This window comes from Doryrhamphus excisus, chromosome 7, assembly GCF_030265055.1.
Source record: "Doryrhamphus excisus isolate RoL2022-K1 chromosome 7, RoL_Dexc_1.0, whole genome shotgun sequence".
NCBI classification, from domain to species: domain Eukaryota; kingdom Metazoa; phylum Chordata; class Actinopteri; order Syngnathiformes; family Syngnathidae; genus Doryrhamphus; species Doryrhamphus excisus.
The window spans coordinates 15,600,584-15,624,370 of NC_080472.1; the positions used below are offsets into that span (position 1 = coordinate 15,600,584).

The 23,787-nt window shown below is 41.0% G+C and overlaps 3 protein-coding genes across 8 annotated transcripts in view; 1 reads left to right on the plus strand and 2 right to left on the minus strand.

The window, feature by feature from the left end:
* Window positions 1-377: 377 nt before the first annotated feature.
* Window positions 378-8,885, minus strand: LOC131132640 (solute carrier organic anion transporter family member 1C1-like). The gene is made up of 15 exons (XM_058078459.1): window positions 8,709-8,885; window positions 8,278-8,429; window positions 8,066-8,207; window positions 7,824-7,956; window positions 7,526-7,644; window positions 6,145-6,291; window positions 5,973-6,071; window positions 5,681-5,911; window positions 4,162-4,326; window positions 3,631-3,826; window positions 3,392-3,557; window positions 3,006-3,190; window positions 2,558-2,622; window positions 2,362-2,479; window positions 378-1,210 (listed from the first exon to the last, which is right to left on the minus strand). The coding sequence occupies exons 2-15, from the start codon at window positions 8,380-8,382 to the stop codon at window positions 814-816; spliced, it is 2,268 nt and encodes a 755-aa protein (XP_057934442.1). The 5' UTR covers window positions 8,383-8,429; window positions 8,709-8,885; the 3' UTR covers window positions 378-813.
* Window positions 8,886-11,245: 2,360 nt separating this feature from the next.
* LOC131132623 (solute carrier organic anion transporter family member 1C1-like) lies at window positions 11,246-20,752 on the minus strand. The gene is made up of 15 exons (XM_058078421.1): window positions 20,582-20,752; window positions 20,376-20,449; window positions 19,585-19,726; window positions 19,366-19,498; window positions 19,163-19,284; window positions 18,952-19,098; window positions 17,305-17,403; window positions 16,838-17,089; window positions 16,189-16,353; window positions 15,007-15,202; window positions 14,762-14,927; window positions 13,832-14,016; window positions 13,685-13,749; window positions 13,503-13,620; window positions 11,246-12,021 (listed from the first exon to the last, which is right to left on the minus strand). The coding sequence occupies exons 2-15, from the start codon at window positions 20,424-20,426 to the stop codon at window positions 11,811-11,813; spliced, it is 2,052 nt and encodes a 683-aa protein (XP_057934404.1). The 5' UTR covers window positions 20,427-20,449; window positions 20,582-20,752; the 3' UTR covers window positions 11,246-11,810.
* A 2,475-nt stretch (window positions 20,753-23,227) lies between these two features.
* Window positions 23,228-23,787, plus strand: part of LOC131132006 (proton myo-inositol cotransporter-like) — a 34,080-nt gene continuing 33,520 nt past the window's right edge. For 5 of the 6 annotated variants that reach the window (XM_058077131.1, XM_058077136.1, XM_058077137.1 and 2 more), the window contains exon 1: window positions 23,228-23,272. The gene's annotated coding sequence lies outside the window, so the exon portion shown is untranslated. The remainder of the gene's footprint in view (window positions 23,273-23,787) is intronic. The other variant, XM_058077135.1, reaches the window with a different exon arrangement.

Here is a 23,787-nt window from a genome sequence, read left to right on the forward strand (position 1 = left end):
AGCTTACCTGATTAACTTCCTGTTACAAACACCTACATGGAAAACAAATGGCTGCATGGAAATGAATGACCTTATTCCCGTGGGCTGGTGATTGGTTTTAGGTTTCGTGTATAATAAATATGCTAAAATATGCCATTTTCACTCCACCTTATATATAAACATATATACATATCTGCATTGATGCATTAATGTATAGGAGGACGTGCTTCTATTATTGCACTAGTCACTGGGTTCAAAACAGTCGGGATCAAGAGAGTGCATGTGAATCTTTTTACACACTTTTTGCATACGTAAGGTTATTTTAAGACATTTAAGGCAGAATATTATTTACAAAACAATAGGACATGCATCAAACACTTGTTATTGGAGTAAGCGTTTCGTTTTAAGCGAGAAGATTTCATTAATAATAGCATCACAATCTGATATCGACAGTATGGAAAAGATACACAGAAGATCTACATAAAAATATGCATATCATTGTATAATATTTAATATTAGTACCTGACTGTTTAGTGCAGACTTGGATTACAGTGCAAAACCAACAATAGAGTGCTGATTCTTGTGGTGGTATTAAATAACATTGCTGTAACTGATGAATTATCACGTCATAAACATTTGGAGCACAACACAACATACTGTAGCATCTTTTGCTTTCATGCTATAAAAAAGTACATTACATGGCTGTATATCAACAAGACACACTTCAATATATTGTATTTTACATTTGAATTCAAGTAGGTGAGGGACTAGTGCTAAGCATAAATAAGGCACACAATACTGTTAGCGTACGGGAGACAAGCAAAGTCAACGCCTTCAGTGAGAATGGGTTGTTTTTAAATGAGTTATTTTCACAACAGTCACTTTCTTGGCTGGACACTGTTGCTTTTCTTCTTTGGCCACTTTGTATTTTTGATATTCTCCATGCACTGTTACAATGTCACTATGTGACGGGTGCCCCTCCTGTGTGGTTTTCACAGAAGTGAGGCCATTGTCTAGCATGCGATGCCCGGGCACCTCCCCGACCACCTTAAAGGCACTTGCACTTAGCGCGTCCTCCGTCACACTCGATTGGGAGTGAAGCTCAATTTCCTTTGGCTCTTTTGTGGCACCTTCGTCCTTCTGGAACTGTTTTCGGAGGAGGATTATGACAGCGAATGTGAAGAAAAAGGACACGCCGCTGATGGCAGTCACCAGACCCAGGAAGACAACCCTGCAAAAAAAAATAGGGAAATGAATTTTGCGCTTTGTTTTGTCTCCAGCAAAGACAGATAGAAAACCTTTTATTTTGAAAACCTGACAATGGATGAGTGACAGGAAAAAAAGCTCTGACTCGCTAGCAGTAACTAAGTAAAATGTATTTTGTAAGAGCAGAGAAAGTGCTAAATCAAGGTAATACAAATAATACGACGTTATACACAATATTTACAGTTGTGTACATGTTGATCAAGCCTCAGGTTTATTGCACAGTTTATTGCACGGCAGGATTTTTGGAGCGGTTTTGGTTTTGGGGTCTGACAGCTGCAGGAAGGAAAGAACTCTCGGTTAGAGTCGGTTAGCAGATTAAACAAAAAAAATGCTAGATTGAACTAGTGTGTTATGAGGTGTGCTTTAAAAGATCTGTCAGCTCCCGTGCTAAAAAAGGTGCAAGGAACCATCAGCAGGTGCTGCGGGTCGGACCTCAGGCTATGAGCCCCGCTGTAGGGCTGGATCAGGGCAGCGATGTACGTACTGTATGCCGGAGCCCGGCCGTGTAAAGCTCAGAAAGTGAGAACGAGGATTTTAAAATGAACGTGCTGCGGGAAAGATAACCAATGGAGGGTTTTGAGGATGGGTGTGAAGTGGGATCTCCTGTCGGTGGGAGTAAAAAGCCTTGCGGCAGCGTTCTGGACTGATTGTCGTTGAGCCAGCTCCCTCTTGTTCAGACATGTAAGAGGCTATTTCAGTAGTCGATCTGGGAAGACACGACGGCACGAAGGTCTTTTTCAAACTTTTTTGAAGGTAACATTACTAATTTATATTCGGTTTAATATGATAATTGCAGGGCTGCACGGCGGTGAAGTGGTTAGCACGTTCAATTCCACCCTCGGCCATCTCTGTGTGGAGTTTGCATGTTCTCCCCGTGCATGTGTGGATTTTCTCCGGGTACAACGCTTTCCTCCCACATTCCAAAAACATGCTAGGTTAATTGGCGACTCCAAATTGTCCATAGGTATGAATGTGAGTGTGAATGGTTGTTTGTCTATATGTGCCCTGTGATTGGCTGGTACCCTGCCTCTCGCCTGAAGACAGCTGGGATAGGCTCCAGCATCCCCCGCGACCCTCGTGAGGATAAGTGGTAGAAAACGAATGATAATTGCATACCTGTACATATCAGCGTCATAAAGGCGGCATGCTCCTCGGCCTCCACACTTTTTCACTGACCACTTCAGGCACGTTGAATCAATAAATGCACCAAAATAAATTGGAGCTGGAATTCCACCTAAAAAAAGTGAGAAAATGTTAGATCCAGTATGTACAGTCCATACAATATAATTGTAGATTTAATATTAACACTTACCAAGAACACGGATTATCATGGTTTGTAAGCCCAAGGCAAGGGATTTAAGCTCTGGGGGAATACATCTGTAATAACAAATAATACAGATTTACATTTTACATGTTTTCTGCACTCTCTCTTAATGATCTCTTAAATCATAACATGCAATATGTTTAGAGCTGCAGCTATTAATGAATGAATTGATGTTTTATTATGCAATTAATTAGGTAGGGATGCTCCAATCAGAGTTTTATGTGATTATGGTATTAGACAATTATATATTGACATACACCAGCTTTGACTTTGGAAAACATTGATGACATTTTTCTCTCATTTCTTCTACATTGCGGACCAAACCACAAACTCACCAGGGCCTACCTGATTACTAGATCAATCACAACAACAAGCTTCAGATGAATTGTCTAAGACAATAATCGTTAGTTACACACCGAAGCAGGAACCAACCAACCTTATAATGACCATATAAGCAGGTGTGATTCCCAGGGAGCTGATGAAGGCACTGAGAACCGAGACCGCCATGTAGGAGCTGAAACTGCGACTGCAGCTTTTGGCTTGAGGGCATTGCCCCAGCTTCACTGATGTGCTGCTTCCCGCTGGGTAGGAGGCGGACACACAGGTGCAGTTGTGAAACACCTGGTAACAGGGTTACAAATGCCATGTTTATTCATTGAAGTACGAAATCTTGTCAGTCATTTATGGGAACCATATTTGGTGACGTTGGTTAATATGGTTAAAACTGCAATTTCTCTCATCAACTAAAAACAAAGTCATAAGGGCATATCTCCATGGTATCCAAGAGACTATTTGGTACTCTGCAATGCAATGTAGTCTTACCGTATTTTTGCCGTATCCACTATAGCTGAGGCAGCCAGCCATGCATGGAGAGATGTACGTGATGCCACTGTCTGAGCACACCGGGTCCCAGTCGTCTGCTGAGCATGAGCAGTTGCCGTTACACTCTGCAAAGAGCGTCTGGCCACCATATAACACCCCCGGTGTCCTGTTAGTAAATGAGAATTATATTTTAGAACAGCAAAAAAACAGAATCAGTGTATTTCTGACTCGGCACTGACCCATTGTATGAGGTTGTCAGTCCGGCCACGGGTGTGTTGTCACACTTGGTGCCAAACTTCAGCAGCATGAGCAGGTACGCCATGAAGGACAGGGCTAAAGAGAACTGAGCACCTGACACAACACTTAGCTTATATCTTTTCATCACCACGCCTCCTAGGAAGATCCCCAAGGCAACAGCAGGCAGCGTCAGCACTCCTGCCAGAATAAAAACTAACATCAGACTTCCTCATTCCATAGTACATAATTCCATGAGCCCTGGTCATGGTCTACAATGGTACTTATTGTACAAGTACTTGAAACATAATATTCAATTGCTAGTAAATCCTGCTAAATGCTACATTTTGCATTGTTTAAATCTACAGTACATAACAATACATTAAGGATGTTTGACCTTTCCTGGCTGCAAGTAAAGGTTATAACACATAGTTGCGCCTATAAAACTCACTAATTAACATCATAAATAAGTCTCTTGTGTGCCTTGAACCATCTGGGCAGCAGCGATCAATCAGTTAGACAATGCTAGTTTTTACCGATGAGGAAGTTGGCTCTGGATGCAGACTGTCCAAATTGTTGCTCTATGTATTTGGCATTAAAGGTGTACATGCCAACAATGGAGTTGAACTTCAGAGTGCTTCCACAAATGAGCAGGAAGTAGGTGGGAGTGCACAGCAGATGCTTCAGCGAGGGAAGAAACCCTAAGGGGGGGGTGAAGAGATGAAAGAATGAAGTTACAGAGTACCACTATAGAGGCACTGGATTTCTCATTTCAGGGACTTTTAAAATGATATTGGATCCCAGTGGGGTAGTATTGTAAGCTTTTAATAAAATGGTCTGTAAATCTCAAGATTGTGTTTTGCGCAACAGTGGTCACAAACCTTTTTGAGCCGAAAATCCCTCATCCCGCCCGTGAACCTACGCAAGATCTGACGTGGTAATGCACTTATTTTTCCTAATATTTTTACGATTGTAGCTGAGAGCTAGGACTGTATGTGATTTAAGCAAATTCACTGGAGCGCTTCATCCACACACAATGGGACCCTGAGCTGCCCTGCAATGTAGTGGTGGGCAAAACCATTCATTTAATTCCGGTTCATTTAGCAAAAAGATCAGTTCATTTCGGTCATTTCGGTCAATTCGTCGTTTGCCTGTGATCTCCCCCTGTGCATAGACCCGGTCAGCCGTGTCGAGTCAGTCCGTTCACTCATGTTCACGTTCGTTCCAACTCAACAGTGCAACAACAGGTGATGACTAGTGGTGTGTCAGTCATGAACGAACAGGTCAAAAGAACTAGTTCTTTTTTGTGAACGGAATGAACAAGGTCACCGACAGTGTCGGTCAATTTCTCGGCCTCGGTCTTTCAGTCAGCTAACCCACCCAAGAGCAAGGCTTCTCTTTGGACGATAGGATAAGACAGGCAAGCACGCAGATAGTCCCGCCCTGCAAAAGGAATGGTGAACTGACTCTGCAGCCAATAAAAAAAAGCATTTGCAACTGAATAGACTGAACGGGTATTTAGGGGTTGTGACCTAATTTATTCTATTCACAAAAAATGACCCGTTCGTTCATGACCGACACACCACTGCTGCAAGGTGTACGGCGTAAAAACATGAAGTCCACCCTGAACAGTACGGTCGATCACGACTGACAGGTTGGCCACACTTGCTGTTCAGGGCTAACGTGGCAAAATACAGCGATTGGCGAAACACATTGCCAACGCGTACAAAAACCCTGCACACTGAAGGTGATGAGCATTTGTGGCCAGCGACACCGGTGAGCGACGCGCTCAAATCCAGAGCGAATTACGAGCCTCCCATGGTGTCGGTTGGCTGGTAGACTTGCGAGGAATTTGGGAAGATCAAAGTAGTTCAGAGCAGAAAGGGGTTCGTGTTGATTGAGTACTCTTGGAACCCATTATTCTAAATTCTTTTCTTCATGGCCGACACGCTCAGGTTCGGTCATGCCTACATGCTACCATTTCTGCCCAACCAGTCACAACCACATAGTTGGAATAGAGGCATAGAGCCCCTTCAAAGTCATCCTCCATCATACCTTTGGCGATTTCAGTTAGCTTTTTAGCTGGCTTGTTGTTAGATGAATTCGCTCTGACACCCAGGGTCTCTTCCATTGGAGACTTGGCCTCTTCTACCTCTGGTGAGTTCAAGGAGCGAGGGAAGAACCAGAAGGGAAGGCTGGAAAGGAAGAGCAGTCCTGCAGATACTAGCATGCCCATCCACCATGCTCCCACCCAGCGTGCATCATTGGGAGAGATAGTCACACTTTCTGGGAGAGAAGAGATGCATTTAATGGGGTTCACACCTAAAGTATCACATGACTCGCTCACCTATGTCAACATATCCAATGTCAACATATATATTGGCAAAATAGGACCCCAGGAGGTAGCCAAACACAGGTCCAAGGAGAGCAATGGTCTGGAGACAAGCTGTCAGTGAAAGGAAAGTCGAAATGTTGAAGTTTCTGATCATGCAGACTAAACGGAGAGATGAGGATATTACCGATGTAGAAGGCAGAGTTTTCACTTTTAGCGAAGTCATCGACGTATGAGATGCCCAAAGGCGTGACGGGAGTTTCTCCGATCCCCCGCAGTGCATTCCCCAGGAACACATAGATCCACATATTGGAACTAGGCTCTTTTTCACAGGCTGCACAAACACAGTGTGTGATAGACAAGATTTATTCATTCATTCATTTACCACCGCTTATCCTCACTAGGGTCGCGGGGGTGCTGGAGCCTATCCCAGCTGTCTTCGGGCGAGAGGCAGGGTTGATAGACAAGATGATGTTTTCAAATTGGAAAAGAAACGGCTAAGGAAGCTGACGACGGGGCTAAAATCCATACATTCATTCATTCATTTTCTACCGCTTTTCCTCATGAGGGTCGCGGGGGTGCTGGAGCCTATCCCAGCTGTCTTCGGCCGAGAGGCGGGGTACAACCTGGACTGGTCGCCAGCCAATCACAGGGCACATATAGACAAACAACCATTCACACTCACATTCATACCTATGGACAATTTGGAGTTGCCAATTAACCTAGCATGTTTTTGGAATGTGGGAGGAAACCGGAGTACTCGGAGAGAACCCACACATGCACGGGGAGAACGTGCACACAGAGATGGTCGAGGGTGGAATTTAACTCGAATCTCCTAGCTGTGAGACCTCCTAGCTGTGCTAACCACTCATCCGCTGTGCCACCCAAAATCCATACATGCTTCTCTCAATTCAAAGGTACCTTGGTAGCGTGGGTCAAAGTTCAGATTGTGACATTGCAACCTTTACTAGCACAACACTCCCAATGAAAAAAATACAATCTATCACCTTTACTGTGTTAAACACATATAACAAACCTCTTTTAGAACCAAAACACTGTATGTAGTCATCTGTGAGCAGGGTTAATACACTACATTCTGATGTGTTTTGATAGAACAGAACATTAAACACAACACAAGACGGATGTATAGATACTGTATGTTTCCAAACTGCTCTACACATGTAGTCATCGATATAGTACTCCTGTTTGATCTCAGCTTCTCTTCATACTGACAGACCGGTGTAGTACGTCTCTACTCTGTCTCTACCGTTTCACCTGGAAAAAGAAGTGGAATAGTGTCCATTTGGAATGATGGTTTGGGGGCATCAGGGCAAATCCGAGTAGTACATTCCAGGAATAGTTGAAAGCGAGCCAGCGTATTGAGTCTCACCGGGTTTCATGTTAAATAAGTCTTCTATTTGGCTTCTTATACTGTTTTCAACTTTGTTAAGTATCTGTAAGAAGCTTAATTTGACACAACTGAGGCTTATGTGGGAATGCTGCTGATCATGTAGGTGTTTGTGGAGCGGGGATATAAGGAAGTTAATCCCAAGGGACTACAGTAGTACCTTGTGTTGTGTTGCGTTCTGTTACATTCCAGTGGGACACGTCTTTCTCTGGACTGATACACGCAATAGTGCTCAGACTGGCATTCTGGGAAGTCGGGATGACTGTATCATACTTGTAGCTGTAAAATAAAAAGAATATCATTTTGTTTATTTTTAGTGTTTGTTTGCACAGATGAAACCCAATATAGTTGCTGCAATGAAATCTGCTATATATGATTGTTATGATTATTAATGAGGTGTACCTAATGAAGTGTCCAGTGAGTGTGTGTACTGTACAGTAGTCTGGTAATTTGCTTACTGTCCCATCATAAAGTGTGACAGTCCGGTGAATAGTGCCCCCACTGCCATGAGAAGCGAGCCCCCAGCGATTAGTCTAGGCCGGTGCATCTTGGCGCCAAAGTAGCTGACCACAGCGAGAAACAACAGGTTGCCTTCCTCCGGGAAAACACAAACCAACACAAAGAAAGAGGACAATAAAGGAGGTTTTACATCTCACCGTCAGGACTAAAATGTCCCATAACGATCGGTATTGATTTGTACCCATCTCAAAACTGCCATCTATGAGTCCAATGTGCGAACTGGACAGGTCAAAACGCCGCTCGAGCTGGGTGATGGAGCTCTTGACGTAGGTTCCTGTTAGGGTCTTACAGAAATAGGCGAAGGATAGCGCTACGATAAACATCTGGAAAACACAGAAGGCAGGGAAATTCAAATGGTGTGCGAGGATATCGAATGTTTCATTACATTTCTACCTTGAGAGTCCAGGTGCTGCGGTGTTTTCCAGCAATATTTCCATCAGAGACGCATAGGGCCTGCTGACTGGTCATTTTCTTTTTGTCCTCAAATGATTCCTCCATCTTTAACTTTGCAGTATATCCACCGGCCTTCTGCTTTGCTAGCAAATCTGACAAAGAAAGATGTCTTTCATGACATCTTGTCATTATAAAGTAACAATAAAGCGTGACTCGAGTGTCACGGACTGCAAAGAGATACAGAGCTATTTAAAATTTTCAGATGAAGAAACATGAATGCAATCATCTCAAAATCAAGCCAAGGTGCTTATAATACGGTGAAACCTGAAAAACCGCTGTGTCATATCTATGTAAACACTATGTGGGCTTATAAAGCATAAATAACTGGCTTCCAAAGTGAGAAAAACAACATTCAACAGCAATTAAGTTACCTTGGTTTTAACTGCTAGAAATCCAGTGGAATGGTGGAATCCGGTACCTAGTGCATCCTCAGGCTCCCATGGGAGTGGGAGGGGGGGGGGGGCTTCCTCCTGCCGGGCTCCTCTTCAAGCAGCCATGTTGAGCCAGAGCTGGTATTCTGCTGTCTGAGCGCTGCTTTGAGCCACTGGGACAAAAGGCCATGCGCATTTTTATTCCGCAGGCATGCAAGCGAGACCAGGAGGGCAGAGCAACAAGTGAGGGGAGGAGGTGGAGCCGTCTGATTACTAAGAACTTATTCCCGTATTAGTCTTAGGAGGAACCAGGGCCTCTGCAATTATTTGTTTATTAATATACCACGTTGTTGGAGTTGTTTGGTTTTTTTTGCTGTATTTCTTGGAAATACTTAGCATTTACAATTATGGGAATACATAGTTTATGCTACTGTATATTGTTCCATTTTACCAAAAGGACAAGCGCTATTCTCATTCTACAAAAAAATGAAGGAAACATTATCATGCCGGTATTAACAGACAACCCGATTCCTAAAATCTACACATCAATATTAATAACTTTGATAGTTATTACCGGTATTACGTATGTAACACTTGAAGGCTTTTACTCCCTTATTGTAACAAAGTGTAATATCAATTTTTACAAGCTTTTATAATGAGAAAGTCTGTCTCCAAACTATTCCTTTAGTAAAAACTGCAGGACCTGTGTCCATGTTTCTGTGGGGATGAATGCAGTCAACAGTGGGGGATTGAAGTAACCACAAAATCTGCTTTAGCCTGCAAAGAAAAAAATCCCAGGATTATTATTATGAATCGCATTCCTGAGCAGTACTTGAACCTGAATTTTGCTTTGTTTTTGTGTGTGTTTTTTTTTTGTTTGACTAGAAAAGATTTTCATCAAACACTCTTCATTCTCTAGGTAGTCATCTTTGTTTATTTACTGTGGATTTATTTTTGCTGTGGACTGGAAACATTTGGGTTTGACAATCAGACCTGATTGTAACGTTGCAGCTTTTATTTCCAGGTAATTAAGTCTGGATTGGATGCACAACTGTCATGCAACTGTATTTTGTTGCTCAGGTGTTTTAGATTTTACCTGTGTAGATTGCGTTTAGAGGTGAATACAACATGAAAACCAGAAAGCTGTCTTGGTGTAGCTGTCCAACATCTGTTACTTACTTATAACCAGTGGGTCTGATCCATTTTTCATCTTCTCTCAGATTTGCAATTATTGTTTTTCAACCCATAACACATCTTTGCTTTTCATGTTGTTTTCACCTCTAAATGTACTATCACAGACAAAACCTATCCTACCTAATCTGAAACTGAGTGTATAGACTTTCAGTGCGATTGATTGATTGAAGAAGTAAAGTAATAGGACACACCTGTCCGTTGCATATTCCAATACTTTGCTAAATGTTGTAAATAAAAACTCAAATGGCTGCACGGTGGACGAGTGGTTAGCATGCAGGCCTCACAGATAGGAGACCCAAGTTCAATTCCACCCTTGGCCATCTCTGTGTGGAGTTTGCATGTTCTCCCCGTGCATGCGTGGGTTTTCTGAGGGTACTCCGGTTTCCTCCCACATACCAAAAACATGCTAGGTTAATTGGTGACTCTAAATTGTCCATAGGTATGAATGTGAGTGTGAATGGTTGTTTGTCTATATGTGCCCTGTGATTGGCTGGCGACCAGTCCAGGCAGGGTGTACCCCGCTTCTCACCCGAAGACAGCTGGGATAGGCTCCAGCACCCCCGCGACCCTTGTGAGGATAAGCGGTAGAAAATGAATTGATAAAAAACTGAAATGCATTAGTTAAAGCTGCAGTTTATAGTTAATGGTAGAGCACAGCCTGCTGGTCAAAAGAGACACTGCACCTTTTAAAACCCATCCATCCATTTTCTGTCATTATCCTCACGAGGGTCGCGGGGGTATGCAGGAACCTCCCCCATCTGACTTCAGGCGAGCGGCGGGGTACACCCTGGACTGGTCGCCAGCCAATCACAGGGCACACATAGACAAACAACCATTCACACTCACATTCATACCTATGGACAATTTAGAGTTGCCAGTTAACCTAGCATGTTTTTGGAATGTGATAGGAGCATGCAAACTCCACACAGAGATACCCAAGCTGAGATTTTAACCCTAGTTTTCCAAATCTCCTGACTGTGTGGCCAAAATGCTAACCACTCTTACACCGTGCAGCCCCTTTTAAAATCTTATCTACTAAATAAACAATAAAACATAATGTGTGTGATCATGGCAATAAAGAAATCAAATATAATTGCCGCTGTAAAACAGTACGATGGCAAACAAACTTTGGTGTGTGAGGTGTGTTGTGACGTATAAAAACACATAAAAACCAGAATATGTACTTTTTTTTCAGAAATTTCAAGCAAATGCTAAAAAATGAAAAATGATCAGAATATGACAACAGCTTTCGGATAAAATGGCAGGAATGCATTCTGAATTCAATTTATTGTAAATGTTATCATCGACAAAATGGTCTAAACGAGTGAAGTCATGAGAAGAAGTATTGTTAATAATGTATTTTAATGCAAACACAACTGCTTTAAGGACAATCATTACAATTGTAAATAAAAAAGCTCACTATATAAAGACATCTAAGACCATATATTCTGTATATGCATTATTATTAACACTAATTACATACTTGTATCAATCAATCGATAGAGTGGATATCAAACACGAAACAGTCCCATTGTTTGAATGAGGGTTGTTGTTTTTTTTTCCAGATAGCGAGAGGGATGGATGACCTTTTAGGGTTTGAGTATAAGTATATGTAACAATGTGCACAATGACCCACATGATGTCAACAGTGGAAATGCGTAACAAAGATGCTACATGTAACTTAATGGTATGCAGTGAGTCAATTTTTTGTATTCTTTTTGCGCTTATTTACAATACAATTCATTGTGCAGACACCTGTAAAAAAAAAAAAAAAAAAAAAAAGGACGAATACACAGGAAATATACAAGAAATCCCCATTCCGTGATTTTTTTTGTGTGTAATACTACTTGAAGTCAAGATGGTGTACCATGACCACATTATAACTCTTACGGTAGGTGGTGTTCTTCTTTAAATGGTGCTCTCCTTGTCTGTGTCATCCTTATTATGGGCTATGTTGATATTAGCATGTCCATTTACTCCATTGGTCTCCAGTCCATTATCTTTGGCCTGTTCCTTCAATGCTTGCTTCTTCTGTCTCTGGACAATTTTGTGGTAGAGGCCTCCCCACATCATGTTGGACAGGAGGTATAACCCGGTGATCAACCCCATGAAAGTCCATCTGCAGTACATACATAGATTATTATATTGTTATAATACTGTTATAGTGTATATTATTAATGCACATTTCATAAGAATCGCTTTAACTATCAATATTTGTCCAATTTACATTATAAACCTTCACATAAAGTGATGAATCATACGCAAATGCTAGTGTACTACAGGGCTACTTGCTACTTTTGAGTTAGTGTATTGACTCGATATATGGTGTTTTTTCTCCAGAAATAAAGTATGGAAATAAAGTATTACATTCGGAGTCTAAAGATCTTTTTTTTTTTTTTTAGCTGTTACCGAAAACATGATTTACAACACGAATATGTCTTATTTGTATACAGTATTTATAACATATTTCCCCCAAAAAGTATGTGTCAAAGCAGTATTCTCATATCAAAGCCCACTAGGAGGCAGTGGGGTACCGTCAGGGCCAGCTTGGCCTTCTCTGCTGGCTTTAACACTCAGAATCAGAATCTCTGACCTCCATTTACAACTTAAACTCTAATATTTGTTGCATGAAATTGTATAGTTTCTTGACTATGTTAGAATTTTTTTTTTGTCCAATCAGATTTGAGCTTCAATGTGTTGCTACGTCAATGTAATCTGCTCTGGGCCTTCAGAATCAGCCGTGCTGGCAGATGACGCTAAAATTAACTAATTCATTAACTAATCTCTGCAAGCTGGCCCACAATAATGTCAGCATTGTTCTCTCCTCTGATTGGTTGTTTGACAAAATGTAACGATCTGGAAAGAAGGATGGAGTTTGTCTGTAAATAATCGGTAAATAATCACTGGTGATGTATTTCATTTCTGGTTGTTACATGGTTAAACATTTTTAATTAAATTAATCCCATTTTCAAATTAATTAATCACAATTAATCCATATTGTGGTTACATGTGAAATATGCCAATTTTTACTGTTTTTGTGCTATTTTACATACAGAAAGATAAATAACATTTGTGTATATTCTCAGCTAGAAATGAACCAAAAATACAACTGAAGCTAAAAGACAAACACATTAGCATTTATAAATGCGGCAAATTGTACTTCTGGACTACGAGTTACATTGAGAGCGTCAGCCTCTGTGTGGAGACCTTATTTTTCTTCCGTCTGCCATCATAACAGAGAGGTGTGGCTTGACATGATGCACACAAGCGTTAATTACACTAAAAATGTGAACATAATTTATGAAATTAATTAGTTAACATGCTATTTTTAACAGCCCAGCCGTCTGATGCAGGCTCGAAGTCCCGAGTATAAATGTAACAGTTTTCATAAAGGCGAGGATGTATTTGAAGAGCAAGGGTTAACTGGGTTTTGCGCTTAATCATGGTATTCATCCCCAATACACAAAATGCCCCTCTCTCCTACCTTTGTATTACTGTATCTTTGTATATTATTAGGGGATATTGCTAGGGGACATATTTGCATTGTGATATTATCAGCAATAGTTATATTAAGAATATAAGAGACAAGCTCTTCTGTACCTAAATGCATCAGCATCATAGAGTCTGCATGCGCCACGGCCTCCACACTGCTTGGTACCCCACTTCAAACATGTCCGGTCAATCAGGGCTCCAAAATATATAGGAGGAGGGATCCCACCTGTAAACAATCACATGCTGGATGAGATACTCGCAAAATACATCAGTCCTGTGTGATTACTCACCTAGTGTTCTTACGATTAGCGTCTGCATCCCTAAAGCTAGGGCCTTCAAGTCTTTTTGTATGGACCTGTGACGTGTAAAGAAAACCCATTTTGTCAATCGGTGGCAGAAAGTCCGAATCATAAAGTGTATGATTAAAGATGGCCGACCTGAGCAGCACAATGTACCCTGGGGTGCCCCCACAGGCGGATATGAAGGAGCCCACCACGGACAGTGCCATGTAGATTTTAAATATGCGGTCGCAGTTGCTTTTCCTGGGGCACTGACCCAGTACGGTTGACATGTTTAGGCCTGGACTCATGTTGGCGCTAACACAGGAACAGTTATGGAACACCTGAGGAAGCAGAGAAAAGGGCTGAAGTTTCATGCAAACACTCATACAAGACTTACAACATGCATCTGTGTTCACAAACACATTAAGGACCATTGTTTTTATGACAGGTAGTCAGATTAAATTAATGATAATTTATCAATTTAAGTGTGTTTAAGTTGTTATTAAAGTAGTTGAGTCAGCATTTCAATTTTAAATGTTTATTATCATTTAAATTTGGTCTAATATTTTTTTTCATGACTGTGTATAGCAGGGGTGGGCAAATATTTTGACTCGTGGCCCGCGTTGAGTTAAGAAAATTGTTCGGGGGCCAGAACATATATTTAACACACACAGACGCTATTTTATGCTTATAATTTTCCTTGAATTATTTATCTAATTTTATATGAAAAAGTGTTATTCTATGAGCTGTATGTTATCATGTCCCTTTTTTCAGGAGTACTTTAAACATCAGACCACATCGAACTATGTCATTTAATTTTACAGTTTTGTTGTTTTTTGTTTTTGTTTTTTTTTACTAAATAAGACATCTGACTTGCAAGTCATGTTGCCAGTTCGTATGTTAAAAGTTGAAATACTTAGAAACCAACTGGCGGGCCCGATTCAAACCCTTGGTGGGCCGCATGTGGCCCCCAGGCCGTAGTTTGCCCACCCCTGGTGTGTAGTGCGGTATAGTATAGTATAGTATAGTATAGTATAGTATAGTATAGTATAGTATAGTATAGTATAGTATAGTATAGTATAGTACCATCTCCTTGCCGGTGCCAGTGGAGGTCTGACATCCGGCCAGGCAGGGCGAGGCGTACGTCATCCCGTTGTAGGAGCACACAGGGTCCCACTGCTTCATTGAACAGGAACAGCCAGTGTTGCATTGTGACAGCAACGTTTGCGCATTGTAGGACACTTCAGGCATTCTGGTGCAAGGGCATGAAGAGATACAAGATACAAAATTGTATGCTCGACAAGAATTCCCGATCGGATCCGCTTACTCACCCTTGATATGTCACCGTGAGGCCAGCCACTTCCGTGTTCTCACAATGAAGGAAGACCTGGACTACCAACAGGCAAAATGATCCAATAGATGCCCCCATGGACACCTTGGCTGCTCCTACCACGCCTAACTTGAAACGCTTGAGCACAAAACCTCCAGTGATGATGCCCAAAGCGACTGCTGGGAGATTGAGTATACCTGTGAAAATGAACAACAGATTTAGTCTAATTTAATGTATGCGTTTTAATTCAGGTGACAAGATCATTTATTCTTACAATGCAGTTTCTATGTAAGACCAATTAGCTTGTCTTAAGTATTTAGTACTTAGGCGCTGAGTTACTTTCCTCCAAGGCTTTTTGGTGTTGCAAGTTAGCAAACAACAGTGGAGAAATTTTTAAATAACGGTGATCAATTAAGCAAAGTCCTCATACAAAAAGATTTCGCGTATGCTGGAGCCTATCCCAGCTGACTTCACTGTTCCACTGTTTGCCAGCCAATGACAGGGCACATTTCGACAAACAACCATTCACACTCACATTCATACCTATGGACAATTTGGAGTCGCCAATTAACAATTTGTACCTATGCACAATGCATGGGGAGAACATGCAAACTCCACATATAGATGCCCAAGCGGGGAGTCGAACCCAGGTCTGTGTGGTCAAAAAGTGTAGTCGTCTTGTATTCAGGGCCGTCTTATATTTGTGTCAATACAGTCAATACAATATATGTCAATATGAAATATGTGTTAAAATAAGCAGCAAAAGAGGAACATTTTCACTTGTTGACACGGGTTTGCTGATATGGCTCAGATTTTAGTACATCATAAGTTAAACAAAATGGGTTAACATTCTAAAAAACAATAATTTTGTCAAAAATAAGTGATTTAATTACTCTGGATTTTGCAGTATTGTATGGATTTCTTACAGGGTTAATTGATGGTTCAGCTCCAGCTAGCATTGTACCATATTGTCACCATAATAGGTAAGCATGGTAAGCATGCTGGAACAATAGCGACTGTATGTTAGAATAATCCAAAACACAATTTTAGTGCATAGCCATCCACTTCAAGTCCACATTATCTCTCACAATCACACTTCCTTTCAATAACATCATTGTTCCAGCTGCATTCGGTGGCAAAGTGTTCAAGCATCCTGAGCACCACTGTGTATTTTGTACAGTACCTATGAGGAAAATGGCCCTGGAGGCGGACTGGCCGTAGATTTGCTCCAAGTACTTTGGCTTGAAGGTGATCATGCCCATGAAGCCATTGACTGCCACCAGGTAGGTGAGGATCATCAGTGTGTAGATGCTGTTCCTGAAGAGTCTCTTCAGAGATGGTATAAAATCTATGTGGCAAAAACACTCACTTAATATGCAGTTCAGACCTTTTTTAAGGTATTACCTGCCATCATGGTTGTTTAATGCATATTTACATTTAGTAGTATATGTGTGATAGTGCTTGTGTACTACCGGTTTGACAATCAATGACCTATTGAATACTATTGTGTCATGTCAGTGCTCTCCTGTTTCTAATGTACTTAAACCCATTGATCTTTAGCATCTGATGTAATCTGGTCAAGGCTTCCTTTTGACATTTATCAGGATATCCATTGGATCATTTTGGAGTTATCGAACATTGAGTGCTATTATATGACTACCCTCCCTAGTTGAAGTAAGTGTTGCACATGTTTGTGTGTCATTCAACTTTTGTCCAGATTGCATGGTGCCTTGTTACTTAAGTCCACGGATTAACCAGTTAATAATTAAACGTGCAAATACCCAAACTCATACATAAAATAAAAAAAACTATCTTCTCTCATATCAGGCTACCTTTTGCCAGCTCTTGGAATGTTACTGGAGTCTCTTTCTCTTGCTGATCCTCCGGCAGGAAATTATCCTGCTCCACTGCTGTTGCAAGCTCTGTGCGTTTATTCTGGCTCTTCTCTTTGCCCTGCTTGGGAAGAGACTTAGGCAGGAACCAGAAGGGGATACTGGAGAGCAAGATAATAGTGCCGGTCACAATGAAACCCAGCCACCAGGCCCCGACCCAGCGGGAGTCCTTGTAGTTAATGGTCACACTCTCTGGAGAAGGGATACAGGTGAAGAAGACAAAGTTAGACCCTCGTTTGTAGGTCACTTTATGGACCATGACACAAGATAATGGAGGTATTTTGCACAGGTAATCTCCCAAGTCCATGCAGTAAATAGTGAACTCATTCCTATCAGAAGCACACAGGAAAAAAAAAACCTGACACTGTTACTATTTAGTGAAAATTAGGCCATTAGGATTCACGCACCTAAATCCACAAATCCAACATCCACATAGATCTTGGCCAGAAAGGATCCCATCATGTAGCCAAACATCGGTCCCAAGATTCCCACTGTATGGATGCAGGCTTGATGCAGAAGAGACAAAAACATGGATGAAATATTAACCTAAATATCAGCGTTACGACAGTTATGTCTCTATTTTTTTTCTGGATATTCTAGAGCAGGGGTCTCAAAGTCGCGGCCCGCGGGCCAAATGCGGCACACAGGATACTAGTTTGAGGCGCCCGCCTTGATATGAAAGTTTAATGTATCAAACATTAAACTTTAGATGCTGTATGCTGTGGATGCTGTATGGTATCATGTACCCAGAAACGACAGCTTAAAGCTGTGTCATTGTATTAGCAGTGAAGCTACAGGCTTATGACGCTGGATTCAAATAAATGTAGGAAATTATTTGGAATAAAAGTGTAAATACAAGTCATAAGATAAAGCAACTCATCAAACATGTGGTTAAAGTTACGACGCTGCTCCCAGATGGAACCGAGTACGATGCTAACTTGCTAATTGGGTAAAATTATGAAGTTTCATTAATGTTCATGTTAAAGGTTAAATAACTGTTAATACCGTTTGTTTGAATCTGAAAAATAATATTATCTCTACGTACCAACTATATGTGGTTTCTAACATTTTTCTTATTTGCTGTTTTATTATTATTATATGTATTTATTACTGATTTATTTATTTATTTTCTTTATCCTTGATTTGTTTATTTATTTTTTTTACTTATTTTGTATACAAAAAATAAAAATTAAGATATTGGAGAACAGTGGAATGTTTTATCAGAGCTTTTCTTGTGGAAACCCGGAACCAAAACACTGAAAAAGTGTAGGCTATAGCAGAAGCAAAAGCATTGAAGACCGTTTATTTTTTTTTTTTCTGTTTTTAATTAAAAAAAAATGTTAAACCTGATGCGGCCCAGCCTCACCCAGGCCCTTGCTCCAGTGGCTCCCAGATTAATGAGTGTGAGACCCCTGTTTTAGAGATTCTAGGTCGAGAGATTCAGAGGTCAGAGCTTTTCTTCTTGACCCTCCCACACACCTGAAGGGATGTAGACATGACACCTAGAGGCCTAAAAGGGGGTCGTCTTATATTGGAGTCAGAGCTTATGAATTAGGGTTGCTTGTGTATGGTAATTTATGAAGGAAATTTAAATTAGTAAAACTATATACCCTGACAATTTTGAAAGGATGGCATATATAGGATATATACAGAAAATGACTTTTATATGAAATACATATAAAAGTCATTGCGCAGGCCCCACAGCTAGGAGACCCGAGTTCAATTCCACCCTCAGCCATCTCTGTGTGGAGTTTGCATGTTCTCCCCGTGCATGCGTGGGTTTTCTCCGGGTACTCCGGTTTCCTCCCACATTCCAAAAACATGCTAGGTTAATTGGCGACTCCAAATTGTCCATAGGTATGAATGTGAGTGTGAATGGTTGTTTGTCTATATGTGCCCTGTGATTGGCTGGCGACCAGTCCAGGGTGTACCCCTGGATAAGCGGTAGAAAATGAATGAATGAATGTATAATCTCCCATTAATTCCCTTCCTGCTCACCTACAATTCCGACTGATGACAGCGAATAGTAACACTGATAGTGAATAGTAACAAACCCAAATAGAAAGGAGTGTTCTCTTCTCTGGAGAAGTCATCCAGGTAGGACACTCCTAGAGGCATAATGGGGGTCTCTCCAATCCCACGCAGCATGTTTCCCAGGAACACATATACCCACATGGAAGAACCGGCTGCTTTTTCGCAATCTATGAGTGGAAGAAACTTGTTTAGAAACCCTGTTATTACACCATACTGATAGTGGTAGTGTACCTGCTATGGCTGCTAAATCAGGTGTGTCCACATCGTGCACTGTGTGGTTGGACAAACAGGGCAGGATGCTCTCAGTGCTGTTCACATCTTTACTGTGAGTCACACTGGTCTCGTATTTATACCTAAAACAGACCAATAATGAGCTTGTTATTATGTTTCTATTTTTAATGGTGAACTTGGTAGTATTGTGAAGGTACACTGACAGGCCCTGCAAAAAGTGAGGCAGCGTAATGAGGAAACAGCCAGCAGCCATGACCAAACAGCCAATACCGATCAATCTGGGACGATGGAGCTTTGCACCGAAGTAGCTCACAAAGGCTATTACCAGCAGGTTACCTGAAAAAGGAGACATATTCAGCTTTATGGACCGAGTACCTGAATAGGCTAGGTTTTCTATTTGGGAACAACATGACTGAGCAAACCCATTTCAAAGCTGCCATCTATGACCCCAATGAGGGAGCTGGGAATGTCGAAGCGTCTCTCAATCTGGGTGATGGAGCTCTTCATGTAGGCTCCACCGAAGGCTTTGGCAAAGTATACGAATGCCATAGAGGCCAGAAAAAGCTTGAAAAGGAAAAACAATTGTAGTTAGAAATGTATTTACTGTATACATTTTGTTGAAGTTATGATATTTTTTGTTATAGGTTGTTAAAGACAATGTGTGTTTACCTTATTTTTGGGACCTGATTGACTATGGTTGTATACCCCCATTCAGGTAAAGGAAGGTTTAAGAAAGGGGTTGTTTTCCAAGTTAAAGATGCAAGTGTTTGTTTGTTTTTTTGTAAAGATTATTTTGTCATACATAAACGTCTTCAATGTGCTAGAAAAAAACGTAAGACCTGCGACTATACAATCCACAAAAATGGGAGAAATGTTCATATTTATGTTTTCCCTTGAATTGTAAGGAAATCATATGCTGTGTTATTTAAAATGTAAATACAGCTGACATGAAATCAGTTCATGTCCCATCAGGCATTTGCAAGAAAATTGACGTGCATACATTTTGCATCATGCGACTCATATTACAAATGTGATAAAAATGAACATCTTTATCCGGAAGACAAGGTTAGAAAAATAGTGCAATATTATTTTTAATTTCCACTGTCCGTAATTCCCTTTTGATTCTGCTGTGAATTTAACCAAGAATACTGAGCCAAGAATTGTGTAATAGTGACGTTTTTGTTATTCAGCTCTATCATTTGTTTGTACTGACCTTGAGCTTGGAGCAGCAAGAATCACGCTGCTTGGTGGACTCTACACTCATGATGCTGCTGTTGTTCAAGAACTCTGTAGAAAACACAATGAGCATCTGGGTTTGTTTTTGTAAATAAAAGCATAAATAAACACCATCCATGTACCTGTGTGGTGCAATAAAGTAGGAGCTTTAAAGTGTCAGAAATCCAAAGAAAAAGTCTTTACCTGAGAAGCAGCAGTGGTCCTACGAGGGATGGGAGGGATGTGAGCAAGTAGCGCAAGGGCTTGTTGTACCTGGCAGGACTTTGTGCTGAAAGCCGGGCCTTATCACAAACAAACTATAACATCACTTGTAATCAGTAACCACTCATGTGCACTTGTTGATCATGTTGATAAAAAAGCTCCCGGGCCCGCTCCTTCACACAAACCAAAAAACGTGACGGCTCCATACCTGGTTAAGGTCCAGCCCAGTCAGGAAGAGCAAGCTCACAACTCGCTCACCAGGCATCCTCCCCTCTGTGAACATCACACGCCTTGCATGTACACAACACAACAAACAGCAGCAGCGTGAAGCTTATTTACAGGCTTGAGAAAATACCTTCTTCACTCGGAGCAAGGCAGCTTTTCTAAGGCAGGGTGTTTCCCCCCCATGCCTGATCAAAGTCTTCCTGTCCTATTGATACTCGAGGTCCTAACAATGGCTTTCTTTTAGTGTCCTAATGGCTGAATAATCCCTCGTTGCTTAATGTGATCACTGGTGATTTGATCCCAACGCAAAGAACACGTTATTTGCGTTATTGCTGCTGTAAGTAACAAAAACTTTGAAAGGTTTAGTGCATTAATAGGAGAAATAAATACTTTGCTGAGTGAATTATTGACTTGATCCAATTTATGTTTAATTGCAATATAAGACATATCATCCATGCTAAAAATGTACAAGAAGTTTGGTTTGTGTGTTTTTTTTAGGCTGTGCAACCGCAATGGGTGATATGCTTGTAGGTGAAACGTCTACTCGTCAGGTCCAAACATTCCAGGGTCACTGATCTCCACTCTGAGCTCAGCTCCTGGCAGTATCTCCAGATCTGCTTGACTTGCAGGACCCCATCTAGCACCACCCTGTTGTCAAACACAGAGGTATATTATTACCGCTCATTGTCATTGAGCGTGTTCAATAGTGTTCTGTTAAAATATGTTCTAAATATGTTATTATGTTATTAATTACCTTGACTGAGAGATGCATTGGCCCTGACAAATGGGAATCTGCATCGTTGCAGTGCAGTTGTCCATGCTGATGTTTAAACTGGACATCATCGGAGCGCATTCCTGGTTCCCTTTAATTGGTACAGAAAAAAATATTAATTTTACAGACAAAACACAAGTAGTATATGAAATACTACTTACTATATATATACTATATATATATTGCTGTATGCTGCCATTTTTAAATGCACAATTTTTCCTCTGAAAGTGTTTTCCTCTAAAATCCAATGGAAGCAAGCACAGTGAACAACAGTGACCTCTCTGGAGAAAAGGTGCATTACAACAAAGGTGGTATGCTTAACGTCCATATTTATTAACGTCAACATTTATTCAACAGGTGGGCCGCGGGCAAAACAAGGCTCATGAATGACATCACATCGGCCTGTGAGTTCAGTTCAAAAATTTGAGCCAAATTCCTCTTGAAAAAAACAAAAAAGCAGCAGAGCACTCCTGCTATGCAGTGTTGGACGGTGGTGTCCAAAGTGCAGCCCGGAGGCCATTTTTATCCTTTCAGCTTATTTTTATTGGCTCACTGTGGTTATTTTCACACATTTTAATCTTACATGTAAAACGGCAATGTTGAGCATCCCATTTTTTGTCCACCTTAGGAACAGACACATCGAAAAACAAACATTTAGCTATTGGCCTCATGCGTCATTAGTTCATGACAATACAAGAAAAAAAAACATATATCTCAGGACACTTTTCACCAGACTTTTTTCTACATTTCAACCCTGTCTGTTGTGCAACTAAATGAAATACACAGCTCAACAGTATCTTTCCATTTGTCTCCCACCTAAAAATGAACACATAACGACACTAAATGGAATGTAAATGTTTTCTAATTAGTATTTCAGGTTTACAGGGACATACTGTGTACGTGGTGCCATTATGACTGAATGTCTTCTCAACTGGAAAAGAATTGAAATAGGTTAAGTAGAACATCCAAAATGAATTCAAAGTAGAGTGAGCTCACCACAAGTCTGATCACCCCAACATTTGGTGACTATTACATCATTGGGGCCACAGACGGCTTTCTTAATGGGTTTGGGGTGGCACTCCTCTGTTCGTGTTTGATTGTTGTAAGTACACAATTCCAGTTTTAATCATATTAATAGTCTAATCTGAAGTCTGATTAGCATGACCCTTACCAGCCCAGGCTTACCCAGTGGTCCTTTACAAACTGCAAATACAGACAGGATGTGTAAAGGTGACAATGGTATGATGTGATGCCTGTGGTTGCATTGTCACTTTCACGTACATAAACAGTCCATCACACAGATATCCGAGTGATTTCCTGCTCTAAACTGGTCCTCGGGACAGAAACAATGCAAAATGCATTGTACAAATATAACTTTACCATACGTATTTAGCTATCACACATGAAAAATAAACTCTATAAACGCTCCATAGCAGAAGTCATCCAGCTTGTTATGGCATTCACTGTGGACCAATCCGTTTGGACATTTTATTTCTGTTAACACAAAAGAAAATAAATAGGACTTTAGTAGCCTTTCTACATGTAATACATACATTTGGCCGCTAGATGTCACGAGGGTTCAGGTCTATTTCGGTAGGAACCCTTGTCATTGAACAGGTTTTTCAAGGGGGAGGAGCTACGCCGGTGCACAACTAAGAGTACAGTTGTTTGTATGAGTAAGTATACAAACTGGAGTTGTTGGCTTTTTTCTAAACGACGACACAAAGCAAACATGTCAATTTGTCACTTTGTTAGCTTCCGTAGAATTTGACACATACCACACGATCCATTCGTGAGCATTCTCCAGTCAGTACAGATGCCGGCGTCTGGGCATTGCCTGGCAGCTTGCCCCAGAGAGGAACAGGCAAAGTGTGTGTGCCTGCATGAATCAAACTCGCAGTTCTTCTTTATGAGTTGCATATCTACGAGCTGCCTGCAGCTGGTAAACTCTCTAAAAAACAATGGTTAAAATGGTTATGGTTAAAATGGTTAGAATATAGTGTGTGGCTGCTTATTTGATTAATCTGAGGCTTGTTGTTTTTGATTAATCGAGTACAGTCGTCCTTCGCCACATTGTGGTCCGAACATCTCTGTCATTCTGTCAAGGTTTTTCTCCCAAAATAATTCTATTTAATAAATGATTGCTGTTTTGAGAATGACTTCGGTCAAATTCTACATATTCTTGGCCTAA